Source organism: Ruditapes philippinarum, unplaced genomic scaffold (assembly GCF_026571515.1).
Source record: "Ruditapes philippinarum isolate M1 unplaced genomic scaffold, ASM2657151v2 ctg8198_1_1_1_1, whole genome shotgun sequence".
Classification (NCBI taxonomy): Eukaryota; Metazoa; Mollusca; class Bivalvia; order Venerida; family Veneridae; genus Ruditapes; species Ruditapes philippinarum.
Window position 1 is genome coordinate 32,887 of NW_026864543.1, and position 15,216 is coordinate 48,102.

The 15,216-nt window shown below is 33.1% G+C and overlaps 2 protein-coding genes across 2 annotated transcripts; one reads left to right on the forward strand and one right to left on the reverse strand.

The window, feature by feature from the left end:
- The first annotated feature begins 2,581 nt into the window (after window positions 1–2,581).
- Window positions 2,582–9,227, forward strand: LOC132726021 (ganglioside-induced differentiation-associated protein 1-like). The gene is made up of 5 exons (XM_060711266.1): window positions 2,582–2,741; window positions 5,377–5,569; window positions 7,082–7,258; window positions 7,581–7,787; window positions 8,123–9,227. The coding sequence occupies exons 1-5, from the start codon at window positions 2,685–2,687 to the stop codon at window positions 8,461–8,463; spliced, it is 975 nt and encodes a 324-aa protein (XP_060567249.1). The 5' UTR covers window positions 2,582–2,684; the 3' UTR covers window positions 8,464–9,227.
- A 723-nt stretch (window positions 9,228–9,950) lies between these two features.
- On the reverse strand, window positions 9,951–14,584 carry LOC132726020 (tyrosinase-like protein 2). The gene is made up of 5 exons (XM_060711265.1): window positions 14,546–14,584; window positions 13,676–13,948; window positions 13,152–13,295; window positions 12,301–12,404; window positions 9,951–11,953 (listed from the first exon to the last, which is right to left on the reverse strand). Exons 1-5 carry the CDS (start codon window positions 14,564–14,566, stop codon window positions 10,144–10,146), a joined length of 2,352 nt encoding a protein of 783 aa, XP_060567248.1. The 5' UTR covers window positions 14,567–14,584; the 3' UTR covers window positions 9,951–10,143.
- Window positions 14,585–15,216: the final 632 nt, after the last annotated feature.

Below are 15,216 nucleotides of genomic sequence, written 5' to 3' on the forward strand. Positions count from 1 at the left end.
ATCTTTATTGTTATGTTTGATGGCATGAACGTTTAGCAAAGTTTAGCCTGCATTTTCTGTATGCATGATAAAAAAGAGAAAATAAAAAAGAGAAAATAAGAACCTCTTAAGAAAGCCCAAGACGGCATAATTGAAAATGTTGCAGGCTCGGTTTGAATGTGCTGTATGTATGTTCAATTTCAAAACCAGCAACTTATTATGCATGATGTTGTATTGTTTGGGACGGTTAAATGTGTTTGTGTATATTGCATATCAATGAACATGATTTTACTCGTGAAAAAAAACACACATAAGAATAAGGTGCTTACCATGTACGACCGAATTGTGAGTTTTAGCATTTAAGACATTGTATGATTGGGAAAATAACGTTTATGTGATTGCTCAATCTTGAAGAAGCAGCTTTGAAATTAAATCAAACATTCTTAACAATGAGTATCAGTTGTCTTGCCGATTATATCATTCCTTTTGAGTCCTAGAAATTTTGTTCTAGTCGTTGTTATTCTTTTTACAGGGTTTTGAGTGGTTAACTTCGTTGACTTCAAACTACTTGTCCATCACTGCTCTGAGATCGAATACCGCCGGAATATTTGGATTCTTTAATGTGAGGAAGATATCAAGCTAACTTTTAGAACGTTGGTTGTTCTACTCATGTGTCCATTCTTGCCTGAAATAATGTATCGATGGGCTCTTGAAGTATTCCTTTACCTGCAAAGCTAGCCAGTCGCCAAATGACCTGTATTGTGTTGATGCGATGTAAAACCGAACGAAAGAAAAACAGTTTTCTCGTCGAAAAACACAGGAAGGGGTTATAGAAACTGTATTGATAGATTAACATAAGAAATTTTCTTTTTCTTTTTAATTCGTACGCTAAAAATCTAAAAAAACGGGGATCCCTTTGAAGAAACAAAAACAACAGTACTATACATTATTACATGAATGTGCTTGAATCAATGATCTATGTCTGTCTTGTCCACAGATTTATTTTAATATATCTGCATGAATGTCTGTTTATAGTTAAAAGAAATACTTACCATGTACTTTTTCGACAGTTACTCATGTGAACTAATAGAGTATAAATAACTTATGAATAACTTTTAATGTTAACCATTTTTGACGAGAGTGTTTTTAGTAGCTGATAAACAATTTTTACAAAATTCAGTCAGTAACCTTAAGAGTAAAATGTGTAAATATCTGGAGAAAGGTAATGTGTATGTATTTATTCTCACTAACCAGATAGAAAAATCCGTAAATGTTACTAAATATAGCGGTGTTAAAAATTTTATCTCACACTCAACGTGCAACATTTTTTTTAAAAAGTATTACTACACATCCGCGATTCACTCCTATTTTAACAAAAATGAAACGTCAAAAGGTCAAAAAGTATTAAAAATATGTGAGCTAATCTATTAATTGTCCACAAATCAAAATATATTGATATTAACTTTCACACTACAATGAGTCCTACTCTACTTATGTCCGCCCTTTTCAATATCGATCTGTTACTAAAAATAGCACACTTTAAAATATCGAAAAATTCTTCGTAAAATCGGATATTATGACACTTTGCCTGAAAAACATCCATATTTTCCGTTATGATAACGATACTTCTTGATGACGAATCTCATTTTGATATATTTTGATTGAATATTCGGCCAAAATAACCGATAAAGTAGAAAAATATTTGCATTTGTCAACCATTGAAGTATGGACTAAATTCCTTTATAAACACTTATGACACTTTCAGACTTTAATATTCAGATGTGTTTTATCACGATAACCTTGCTTTTGATGAGGGATCTCACATGCATTTATTTTCACTGAATTCTTCAAACATAAACTTGGTCAGTAGAATTGTTTGCGGACGTGCATAATGGTTTTTAATCATAGAGAGTCAGGCGCCTAAGCCCCGCCCCGCTTTTCAAAACTAGGTACGTTGTAATGCGCGTAGCAAGTAGTTTCACTGGATATTTATATTTTGTTTCTTGTGTCCAGGGGAGTGAGAAAAATAATCAATCATTGAGTTAGATAGAGGATGGGGAAAATCCCAACCCTCGGGCAATCGGTGGGGATTACCCTATCCTCTATCTACCCAATGATAGATTCTATTAAGCCAAAGCGAGGCAACTTCTTGCCGCGATTCGTTGCAATACTACATTGCCTTGAACAAAGATCAAAAAGGCAAAGGCAACGTTCACGTTTAATTGTGTGTATTTCTTGTGAAATTATATGGTCAATGAGTAAACAAAGTTTTTTTTACACAAACAGTTAAATTAAATTTCTTCAACTTGTAAAATGACTCACTGAGACATAAAATTACCAGACAGTTTTCCCTGCCTTAACGTGCATGATAATATTTTGTCTGTAAGTTTATGTTTTTAAACTGCAAAATGTTTACTTTTGTTTAAATGAATAACATACCTACCTATTTTGTAAAAAAAAAATATCGATATCTTTGATGATATGATGACATTGATATCGCTTTGATAAGATAATATGTAATCTAAATGGGTTCAAAATCTAGACTTGTTTACTTATTACAATACATGTATACAGATTATATATAGTTGTATAAGAATATCCTAAACCGTAGATGGTACACTATAGTCTATTCTCATCAGGATGAAAACGCTTTATCGGAAATTCGTGCTAGATTTATATAGGCGGGGCTTAATTGTAAAATCAAAATGGCGACCAAGGAAGTAACACTGTACTACTTCCCATGTTCTTACTATTCTATGAGGGTAAGAATTAAAATTTGTTATTGGAGTATTTTATTTGTACAACATGGTCTACAATGGGAACGTTTTTTATAGGAATTTCATATATTGATAAAAAAATAACAGAGCTGTGTTATTTGGATATCTATTGGATACATTATAGTACGAGTTTTTCTACTGAAGTATCTTCTTACAGTTTGCTAGGGTAAACAACAAATTGTCCGAGGCGAAGCGGAAGATAAATTTGTGTTTGTAGTATCGAACTGTCTTATTCACATCTTTAAGAATTCTTCTTACAATTTGCAAAGATAAAGAACAAATTGTCCGAGGCGAAGCGGAAGATAGACTGGTGTTTGTCGTATCGAACTGTCTTCTTTAAGAACACACTTTTGAAGAAAATACGAGTAACTGTATCTAATTTATACTACGATTTAAATGTAAAGGACGTAATTTATTATACATTAATAACACCCTTTCTATGGTCTACATTTTGAGACAGTGAACATATCAACTGTTAAGATTGACTCTCTTGACTTGTTTTAGACTATCTGAAGGATAGGGAGAGCTATTATATTCACCCAGATGTCGGCGTTGGCGTCACATGTTGGTTACGTACATTGTATTTGCGTGCAAGTTGGTATCAGGGAATGGGTTGAAACTTGAGTCACTATCCAAGGTTCATTACTCTAATAGGGATTTTGACATCACTATGGCCCTTTTTGTACTTAAAAAATCTACATTTTCAAGGCACTTGTTTTACTATCAAGCACTTTGACTAGTCGAGCACACTGCTACTATTAATAGATACGTAGCGAGATATACTGTAATATTCGCTTTCGAAGAAATTTTACCATAGTAACTTGTTCTGTAAATAAGCTACAGTTCTCGAAGGTAAATTATCAAAGTTTTTTCACGAGGATTAAGTTAAGCATGCGAACCGTAACTTATCAAATCAATATTGCAAATGTTACGAAATGCATATTCGTGCACACACACTTATCAAAATGATCGTGTAAATGCATACTTGATAAAAAACATACTTTGAATTTACATGACAGCGATGATATAAACAATTCAAACATTTATATGAACACTTGTTACGACTTTGGCAAGTATAGATATCGTCAAGGGCATATTTATAAGAAGATCGCTCAACAACACATAATGTTATTTGTTGTACTTTTATAACTTTATTTCTATATGACTTTTTTCTAGTTAGGTGGTTGCATCATGCCTTACTTGAAAAATGCTTAATCGCCTTTGGAATGTTTTGCCAAAATTTTATCTTTTGACAGTTTGTCTGTGATATGCAGACTTAATAACCGCTGTTTCCCTTTCAAATTCCTTTTTATTTAGTTTCCTCCTTTTTTCCTTTACGGCACACGACGTTCATAATTCATTTTTTTCCATTTAATGTTGAATCCTACTTAAGACGGTGTTAAGGGGGGACATGGACTGTAGCTTGCATTTTCCAGTAACGTTCCAAACAGGCTTAATCAAACCAAGTCTTCAATATTTCCATTTTTTTTTAATTATCTCTATACAAAAACTATTAGGAACTCCATTTTCAATGTATTAAACTCAAAGTTCTAAAATTGATCTAATACGTTAATGACAATTGTATACCTATATAGGACAAGACCCTAACTGAGACCAATGTAGGTTTTCCAGTTGTGTGTGGGTTAAATAGAATCTTTGTGATACTCAACAATGTAAGAGATCTCTTCTTTACACCAGAAAGGAGATAACACAATGTATGAAAGAACTTATAATCAATATTGTTTTTATTGTGATAATGTTACTTCGAGTACAATGTGGATTTGATATGGAGTTTTTGAACTTAACTTGGGAAATAAATTGGTAAGATTGCCTCCAATAACGGTTCATATTGTTGTAACATCAAGTGGTGCGAATGCTGGAAGTTCATTGGTAACCTAATAAAAAGTAGAGCTCATGATCTATTTATTTAATGGTCTCATTGTCACATCCGTGTTATTTTTGCCGTGTGGCGGCTGTAAAAGTCTCCCCGTACATTTAATCAATGATGTTAATATATTTTCGATCCTTGAAGATTGTCAGCACGACTTTATTGTTATGTATACATTTTAGATGGTATTTTTAGTATCTTGTATTTGGCCTTTTTCACTTTGGGTGGTTCCAGTATTCCTATTTGAATACTGTATAATCACCCTTAGGATATGTTGCCTGCTTTTTAAATTTGTCTTTTAACGTCTTGTCTGTGATATGCAGGCCTCATAACCTCAGATTCCCTTTCAAAATTCCATTTTATTTAGTTCCGCCCATTGTTTTCTCGTTTAGGGCACATGCATTCTTTTACTTGGGGACCATACGCCGCTTTTCATGGAATGACACTACTGTGTCACATTGAAGGTTCCATGAAGACCGCCAAGTGACACATCTGCGGATGTTTCTAAATTCAAAAATTCACAATTTTTGTATTTAAATGTTGAATTCTGCTTAAGCCGGTGCTAGGGGGCGTAGACGGTAACTTGCACTTTCCAGTACCGTCCATGAACAGGCTCAATCAAACCGAGCCTGCAACACTTTACAATTTTGCCGTGTTGGGCTTTCTTCAGGGATTCTGTTTTTCTCTACTTCATTACACGTAAAACATTTTAACGTGTTTTTTTTCTTTCAGGTGTTGTTGGCATTACAAGAGAAGAACATTCAGTTTAAAGAGCGAATTATAAACTTAATAGCAGGTGAACAGAATGAGAGTTGGTTCCTTAAGATTAACCGAAACGGAGAGATTCCCGTCTTGGAACTAAATGGCGAATACATCTCAGAGTCTGACCTTATCGTGGACGTCATCGATCATACATTTCCTTCCGGTACATCCAGAAACGTTTTATTATTCTTTGATAACATACAAATAGATATATACAAATAGATAATTTGATACTCAAACATGTGCTTAGATATGTTTCTATCTTATTGGATATTCAATAGATAACTGATTTTATTTTGAAAGGGGTCGATAACCGTATAAACATGTATGTGGTTGAAAGAAAAACTTACAATAGATCTTCAAAATTGCTTTATGGTAATTAATAATGACTGCATAAAGTTATCAGCATAATATGATAAAATTATGATATATTTGAACTATACATGTATGCAATCCTCAGTACCAGAGCTATTAAAACAGACAAATAATAGCAATATCGTTATTTATCTAGTTATTGACTAATTTGAAATGATTACATAATAAGTGCTAAGAATTGAATGCTTTCTTGGTCAAGTACTGTCTTAAATGTAAAAAAAAATGCTTTGTTAGTTTAAACAAACACTATTTTGAATCAAATAACTGGAATATAAATAAATATATTCTAAATATTATTAACAAATGATCAACAATCAAACACAATATTTGAAATAACTCTTAGTGTAATAAAATAATCTGTAAATAGATCTATCTTAACCTTAAATTTATGTTGTCCCGTGTCAGCAGTACCAAACTTAAATACAGTTTTAAGAAAATTCGTGTTAAATGCTAAAGGCGGTTTCCACATATTCTTTAAAACTACATGCACCCAGATGAGTCAAAATATTTCAATAAAATCAAACTTGAGAAAATTGTATTAAGATATAAGGAAAAGTAAAAAGTTTCAAGAATCAAGTAATATTTTACACATTATGAGCGATTAATGACAGATTTTTCAGTATTTACAACTATATTTCTACTGCGTTACTAACGCAGTAAAGACTATTTATGCATATTTTGACCACCTTTGGTAATTTACGTGGTTTGTTAGTGCCATGATAAAGTGTAAATTGTTTCCTTTTGGTTACAAAATTTCACACATTCAAATACATTTTCAAAATTTTCATGAAAATTAGCATGAATCTGGAGGTGTGGTGCTTTAAGGAGCATATTAGTTTCAAGCTATCTATAACATACTATGAAATTTATAGTTGTACCAAATCTTTGGCCTATTTTGATCAAAAGGTTGATTAACTGATAAAAGAATTTTTTGCGTTTAGTTTTTGTATTAGCTCCCTTTCAATAGAATATATTTATCGTTAAGTACAGTAGACAATATACGAATTTTAAATATATAGTAAACAAGTATATTCTAACTTAAATTCAAAAGTAATTTCTATAAATAGTTCAACCGCAGACTGCTTTGTCAAGAATTCTTTAATACCTTTTATTTCTGAATGTTGTTCCAAAGGAGGATGGCTTAGGATAACTTCTGTGTATACCTCCTGAATTTTACGGATGTTGACGGACTTTTACGGATTTTGACGTACTTTGACGGATTTTGACTATTAAATTATGGTATGGCAATATTTTAAAAATAATATACTGGTATACTGTATTTTTCTATCTCATTTAACAGGATCTCCCCTCGTTCCAAATTTGGAGACAAAGATTGGACAGGAAGTGCGAGAATTCCGAATGCTACTTGACAATGTAGACATTAGCACTATAATGTTTGGTGTTTTAGCCAACAGGAAGTTCTGTGTAAACGAATTACCACCATCAGAGATGGTCTCTCTTGATAGAAAGGGTATTGGTAAGTTATAAGGAAATCAAAATTTTATTTACAATGTATATTCATTTTAGATAAACTATGACTGAATAAATGTGTTTTTGTTTCATTTCTGTAATTGTCCCATTTTTGCCCTCGGAATCTTTAAGCGAAAATAAAGTTGTTTTTGAAATCGGTTATACATATAGTCCATTTTATTGTTCTTACACATACTTGATGCTGGGAGATATTTTGTTACTTTATGCAGCATCAATATTCTTTAGTAAAACCAATGCTATGATAGTTTTCTTTTCGGTTGTATATAGGTTTTCAATAATAATGATGATGTAATAGTTTTACCTTATAGAACGATATTTTGAAAGTTGTGAATCTACGCTTGAACAAAAGAAACAATCTTGTTCACCGGACGAAGTACCTGTCTTTGAGCGGAAATTGGAGAAAATCAGAAATAAATCAGAAGCTGTTTGTAATGAATCTGTGATTTCTGAAAGACTAGATGACTTAGAGCGTGTCTTTGATCAAGTGGAGGAACGTCTTGAACAATCAAAGCGAGGTAAGTTTGACAAAAGTTAAAATAGAACTGTGTTGATATTATGTTAACTTGAAGTACAAATGTGAAGTTATAATATTTTTACACCATGTTAAAAAAAAGAATAAACTACCATATTTACATGCTAAAACCTGCACCAGTAGGCATGAAAGATGGACATATCTTTTTGAGTATATAAACAATCTTAATTAAACAAACCGAATGAGCAAATTTTCATCTATTAAATTTCATGTCCATTTTTGAAAGTCTTAGTTTTCATAGTTTACTTATAAAATGTTCTTGTGTATCCTTTTTTCATACATTGAAACAATTCTACATGTTCTTTTGTTAATTCACAGACGCCGGGGAGTCACAGGAATACTGGTTGGTTGGGAGAAACTTCACGGCAGCCGACATTACAGCTATTGTCCTGATGTACAAACTTCACGTGATCGCCATTGCCGCCCGCTACTTCTCTAGCGAAAAACGAACAATTGTGCACGAATATTACAACAGGCTCATGCAAAGACCATCTGTTCAAACAAGTATTGCTACGGATAACAGCGCTACATCTTATTTACAAAAACAAATGTTGAAATCGTTCGGAAAGAAGGCCCTTAAAGTCGCCGTTATTGTTGGGTTAGTTGCAATATGCTTTGCCGGATTAAGGGAATACTCTAAAATACATAGAGGCCTTTGAAAGGCGTAGGATACAAATGGCGGACATTTTGAATTATGTTTCTATAGCTTTATTTAATGTACCATGTAACAAATTATCAATAACAGAACTGTGGTTTTGAAGCAACTGTTTATTTGTTAGTAACCGTTATAAATTCACGAAATTATGTATATTCTACATGTTCTTATACACATCTAAAGAATTTGCAGACAAAAGACACTGAATCAATGTCAGGAGATGATGACGCCAGTCAGACAGTATTGACTAGAATAATATATGAACATGTATTAGTTTCTATGTGCCATAGTTGCAAAATAGATATTTTTCTTATTTTTCTTTGATTTTCAAAAAAATGCGGAAGCAGAAAAGAAGGACAGGTTGGACAGTAGTGCTGTTACTTGTTGGTTTTCATAAATGAACAAATTTCACAGATACATCTTCAAAAGCTATAGTGCGTGTACTTGCATGTACACATGTAATACAAACTTAGTCATCAATAATATATTGCTTGTCTTCATTATATAGATAAATCTTTGGAAAAGGACAAGATTGTTTTGTTTAAAGGTGACATACAATTGAAATATTTTTGCAAAATGGTAATTAAAATGATGCTATTAAGTGACAATTTTGAGGGGTTAGTTTTTATGTTGCTGTTATTGTTTATTAACTAACACATGTTTATTTGGTTTATTTTCGTAATAATGTAATATATATAATATAATGTATATATATATATAGATATATAACACATCTTTGTAGGCTGGCCATTAAATTTGTTAAATATACATTTTACTTTGATAAGAGATTTGATTTCTGTTTTCAAAACATGCATTTATGAACTATTTGCTTGAATAGAATTTTGATAATTGATACCCGGAGCAATTCAAAATATATGTTCTCAAATTTGATTGCCAATCAGGTATTCTTGAAGCTGGAAATTGTACGGTATAAACATATAAACGTTTCAGTGCTTGAAATATCACTTCTTGCTTAAATCATACCCAATGTTTGATAGAGTTACTTAGTTAAATATTTCGGGACATTTCATGTTTTTTTTGCAGAATACACGTTTCCAATATGACCCCAAACGAAATAAGAACCATTGCATTAAAAGTTAAATGTGTGAAACCCCCTCAGTTCGGTTGAATACTTAATAATAATTGGTATACTCCATACCTTTAGAATATACGGAAACTGCACTATCAAAGTACTTAAAGCAGACCTACAAAGTAAAAGTATTACTTTTCAGTGAGAATGTATAGATAAGGGCCGGTCATGTGACAGTTTGTAGAAAATCACATGTGTAGCACTGGAAGCTTCAAAAACTACAAGCAAATATGTTATAAGCAATGTAAGGAGTACAGAGGCACCAAATGTGGGAAAACATATGAATATTGATTACTTTGGAATTCTAACCAGTTAATCAGGCGTGTACCAACCTCACTCACTTGTTATCTTCATTCCGCTCCGGAATACATTTATATGTTAATAAATGAAACAAGATATCATAAAAAAGAAATGTAACTGTTTATTTTACAAATGAAAAAAAAAATAGAACAATCAGATGAATAACAAAAAACATGATATTTTCTGTCCACAATTATTTCTTAAATTTGTCGAAATTGTAATTTTAATTTAATTTGATAAAATATCTTGGAAAGCGTTTCCGAGAGAAAAAAACAGCAACTTTTACTTTCAGTTTTAAAATGAAGAAATGGTGTTGTTAAATACATCGTTGCCAGGAAACCACGGTGCCTTATCATCGTCGGAACAATCAAAAATGATTCTTAAGTTCTCATTCTGCACTCCACCTCCAGATATTACTCCTTGCCAAACACGTGACACGGCTTCCTCGTACGTCCGTCCGTATACATTTGGGTCCTGGCTTGAAATTTTCAGTGCCCCTGAACATGGCTTAAATTCTGGCGGTACTGTATTTTGGACGAAACAATACGCCTGACACATAAGTCCGCATGAATGAACAGCAGACAAAACGACCTCGGTATGTTCTGTCTCTGGTGATTTTACACCAATGTAGGTTGTTGCAGAATCTACTGGTAAATGTCGATCAATAAGGGCGTAGCCTGAGTACTCACCATTGTAATTCAAGCCGACAGACTGTATCCTAACTTGCATTGCACCGGATTCATCTTGTATACATCTCTTGTTTGGAAATTTGATTGAAGAGGAATTCAAGGACGGTTCGTTTGGGTGCTTTGAGTAATGGTTTCTTCTGTTTAGAAACTTCAAAACTGGATTTTCCAAATTACTTGTGTAAAGAACCTTTACAGGGATGAAAGCCCACATCGCAACATCGACGTGATCGTTAATAATAAACGTGTTCTGAGCTGGAGGTCTCAGAAGATCCGTTAAAGTTATCTCATGATAGTTTGGCGTAGGCAGAAGTTGCATTTCTTCAGAAAGTGAAAGTAATGAGTTATTTGTTGTTCCTGAGTTTGAAAAATCTTGATCAATACCAATTATGCCTCCACTGAAAATATTGTTCGGATTGTTTACAGTTTGATCGCCAATATCTGGTGCTTCTGAAACAGGACCAACTACAACATCCATGGGTGTACTCGATGATTTACCTTTGACTTTGATGTCGGTCTTTGTTTCCAAATTTTGGTTGGCTGATCTCCTCATCCTTCCAGCTCCCATACTAAGTCTAGCATCTTGTGTTCTAGGCTCTGGAGGTGGCGCCACAAATCTTGGTCCAGTTAAAACAGTAGCTGCCTGTGCACGTGCTGCCATTGCTGATGCTGGAGAGCTAGGCGAATCAGCCGCAAGAGAAGCTCCAAATCCCGCAGCTGCAGGTAATGGAGAAGGTCCCATCCTGGCCATAGAGACACACCGTTGACGTGCCATGTCACATCGTAAGTATGGACTTCCGCAAAATGGTTGCCACATTGAACAGGTTGGCGAACGCTCGTATCTGTACCAGAACTGTGTCCAGTAGCTGCGGTATCCGTCAACATTTCTATATTGTGGAAAACCATCCATCGGACGCTCTGCTGCATGAAGTCCCATTGTAGGAGGATAGTCAGTCGACGGGTTCACTCCACAAAATCTCGCTTGCCGAATACGAAATAGTTCCCAAATATAATCTACGAAAGCATGGTGTAGAAAAAATACGGGGTCATGAGCTGCTGTATTTAAACCAGACATCTGCCCTCCAACCCAATTGTGCGGACCTCCGTGGTACCTCTCTAAGTTGAATTGGACCATCGCAGTGGGAGCTGTTATGTCTCGTATACGACACCTTGTAAGAACCATTCGAATACTCTCTTTCGTGAAGAGTGTGCTGCCTTCTCCTATATTTCTCGTTAGCTGATTCGCTCCTGCTATCCAATTTGCAAATGGTCCAGTTGTTACAAAACCATTACCATTACCAAGAAATGATTCAGTCCATATGATAGATTCAACAGGATCAACCATATCGAAATCAAGTGTGGAGTCCCAATAGGGAAGAGATAATCTGGGATTTATCATACGAAGATCCTCTTCTACTCTGCAAAAGCAATATATAATGTATTTAAATATGAGTTATAAAACCACAAGTACGGTGATTTCATATACTACGCAAATATAGATGTCATTCTTTTTCATTTTCCATTTAACGTTTTGAAGTGAGAGGCCCGATGTTGTGTTAATAGGAGTGTGTAAGAAAACAAAAATAGTTTAATATAAGAAAGCGGTCGTTCTTTTTTCATTACCGAAATTTAGATTTTAAGAAACCTTTTAACAAGTTTTCTGAATGGATGGATCGCCCAAAGTTTACATTAACACAAAATATCTACACACAGTAAAGTTTACATGTATAAGTGCATATGTCTATATAAGAAACAAACTACACACAGTGCTAGGTAGACCCTGTGCCAACCAAGAAAATTTGGTCCACCGTGAGCAGAATTGATAACAATCCCCTGATGAAGATTGGCAAACGTATCATACTGTCCTGTCTAATGGAAGTAAGTGCATGGGTTAAACTATATTCATATGTATGTAGAATATCATTAGCTCTAATTAACAACTTTAATTGATTTAATTTAAATTGAATATAAATGATATAATTATGATACTTCTACAAATGCTAATTTCAAAGAGAAACATCACTTCATACACATTGTTCAATCAAAATTTTAAACGTAAAATAATTAAAGTACCATATTGTCAACGTAATACTATTAAAATTATGTAAAGAAAACGAACACAAACATACAATTATTATTTGTAACAGTTATATAACTGTTGGACTAAAATATAAGTTACCACATTGTACACTTATGAGCAATAATCATTACTCAATCAGGAAATGGTTTATAAGTATAATTACAATCTCACAAATTCTGTACAATCTCATTGTTCCAATATCATTGTTTACCAAATTTAAATAAATTAAACCACCTTCAATGCAAAATTCAACACCTACCGGACAATAAATGATCTTACCAAATTAATTTGAAATTGACCGATTTCATAGTAGAAAGAACATTAAACTTTGGAATGTAGCAACTTTAAACATGTTTAATGTGTCGTTTCTTTCTGAAGTTTTCTTTTTTGAATATTAGTTTTCTTTTTTCTTTTGTAAAGTTGTATAGAATTATCTGTGAATTAATAAATTGGTAAGAAAGCCAATTTATTTAGTGCGGTCATTCTAGTGCTGGTAATATTTCTCAGAATATTTTTTTTAAAAATAGTTGGTTTACCGATTTCATCTGGTTGATAGCACTATGAAGTGCAAACCTCTCTCCATCAGAGATTCTTCTGTATTCACGTCTTATTCTAAATCCAGTCCTTGGAAATATGCCTACGGGTCCTATTTGGCGCTTCTGTCTCCCTCTTCGGACCAGCTAAAAACAAGTACAGAAAGGCGTGTTAAATAAACGAATAGGACATTAACACATTATTTTTTATTTGAATTGCAAAAAATAAATATATGATTAATTCAACAAAAAGTTTAAACCATTATTTTGTTCGTACAAAGACCAATGACTTCGCATTCAAAAAGTTCAAGTGACATTATGTCCATCCAAGCGTAAATGCTGGAAGTCAAGTAACACATTATTACATTTTGCAATAATTGTTTTCATTTTTATGGTCTGCATCGCAAAAATAAACGTGACCCACGCTTTTTTTATAAATATCCTTCCTAATTGTTCACTGGATAAAAAGAGTGAGACAATATTTTAACATTAGGTCTTGAAAGAAAAAACTATGGAGTGAGTCTTACCGAACCAATAAGTGAATTTATAAATCCTTTGTCTTTTTCGGTTATATTGAAGTCCGACCATTGTATGCTTTCTTCCTTCCATAGAAACTGCTGAAGACACTGTATATAGATCTCGTCGCTTGTCTCAAATTCAGGATTTGCTCCACCAGTATTATTGCCTAGCAACTGGAAACATTCTACAACCTCTACCGGCATATCTGCCTCTAAAATCTGACACTTTCCCACATGAAGGATCCCAAAAAGTGCCACCAGAAGCAAAACAGCCACACACAGCTAGTACGGAAAACATGTAGATACAATTAAGATTTTTTATATATATTTATAAAATGATAAGAAGATATTTTAAAAGTAGAAATCAGTATGATTTATTGATTAGCTAAAAGTAGGATTTTGTGAAGACAACAATTCTGCTAGAACCTATTCAGTCATAATTTTCTATTGTTTTACCACTCATATAAAGCAATAATTTATATGTGACTAAATAAAATAATGATACATATAACTGGTTAAATGACCAATTGTTTAAAATGAGCAAGTTACATATCTACAAGATTAATGAAATAAAAAAAAATACAGAGACGGTGCCGTAAAGAAATTACTTTCAATATATATATATATGGTAAAGCAAATTTTTGAACACATTGACTGATATTGCCAAGCAAGAACTTAATCACTATCTATAAGTTAAGCTATTTCAGTTGGTAATGTCATTATCAAAATGTTATTACAATACAGTAATATTACATCTTAATGACATTTTCAGTAAATATTTACGTCTCCCTTTAATATCTTGTTAAAAAGTCTTCACAAAATATTTGATTTTAGCAGTTTTGGATAATTGAAAAACTTAATCAGTTTATTTTTACTTACCCATGTAGACACGACCTTCATAGTTACAAAGTCTGACCGAATCTAAGAATATCGTTTTGTCTGTCATATTTATTACGTGTCACAGAACCGGAATTAAGGTTGCTGTACACCATGAATCAAATATGATAATATTTGTAAATCATCTTTTAATTTAAAGAGATAGGAGAAAACGAAATAATACAGAAGAACACGTACGGGACATTTCTACAAAGATATCGAACAAATAGGAAATTTAATGTAGCTTTAACTGAAGAAAGGAGGGCCGTTCAACATAAAAAGTCGAACGGATGGAAAATTAAAAAGGAAAACTCGGGATCACTCTAGATCAAAGTCTAACAGAAAGAATTAAATCATGACTAACCAGGTGAGACTTTAGGGTCGTTCTACATACAACTCTAACAAATAGTACATTAATATAAATCTTATATGAAATAATACGGCTTACAAAAGTCCAACAGAAAGAAAAAGAGAATTAATTCAGATTTTATATGGCCGTTCTATATAAAATAAAGAAAAAACGGAGTCCTTTAAGAACGCCCAAAACGACAAAATAGATTAAGTTGCAGGCTCGGATTGACTGAGCCTGTTTATGGGAAGTCTAACAAAATGAAAGTTTGGTGTAGATCTTCAATGAGATTATAGGTCTATTCTACATAAAAGTCCGACAAAAT

Coding starts and splice junctions, on each gene's coding strand:
- LOC132726021 (XM_060711266.1), top strand. CDS start 2,685: ATGGCGACCAAGGAAGTAACACTGTACTACTTCCCATGTTCTTACTAT. Junction 2,742..5,376: donor GTTCTTACTATTCTATGAGG/GTAAGAATTAAA, acceptor TTTTTCTTTCAG/GTGTTGTTGGCATTACAAGA. Junction 7,788..8,122: donor TCTTGAACAATCAAAGCGAG/GTAAGTTTGACA, acceptor GTTAATTCACAG/ACGCCGGGGAGTCACAGGAA.
- LOC132726020 (XM_060711265.1), bottom strand. CDS start 14,566: ATGAAGGTCGTGTCTACATGG. Junction 13,949..14,545: donor TGAAGGTCGTGTCTACATGG/GTAAGTAAAAAT, acceptor TTTCCGTACTAG/CTGTGTGTGGCTGTTTTGCT. Junction 12,405..13,151: donor CTATCAACCAGATGAAATCG/GTAAACCAACTA, acceptor TACTTCCATTAG/ACAGGACAGTATGATACGTT.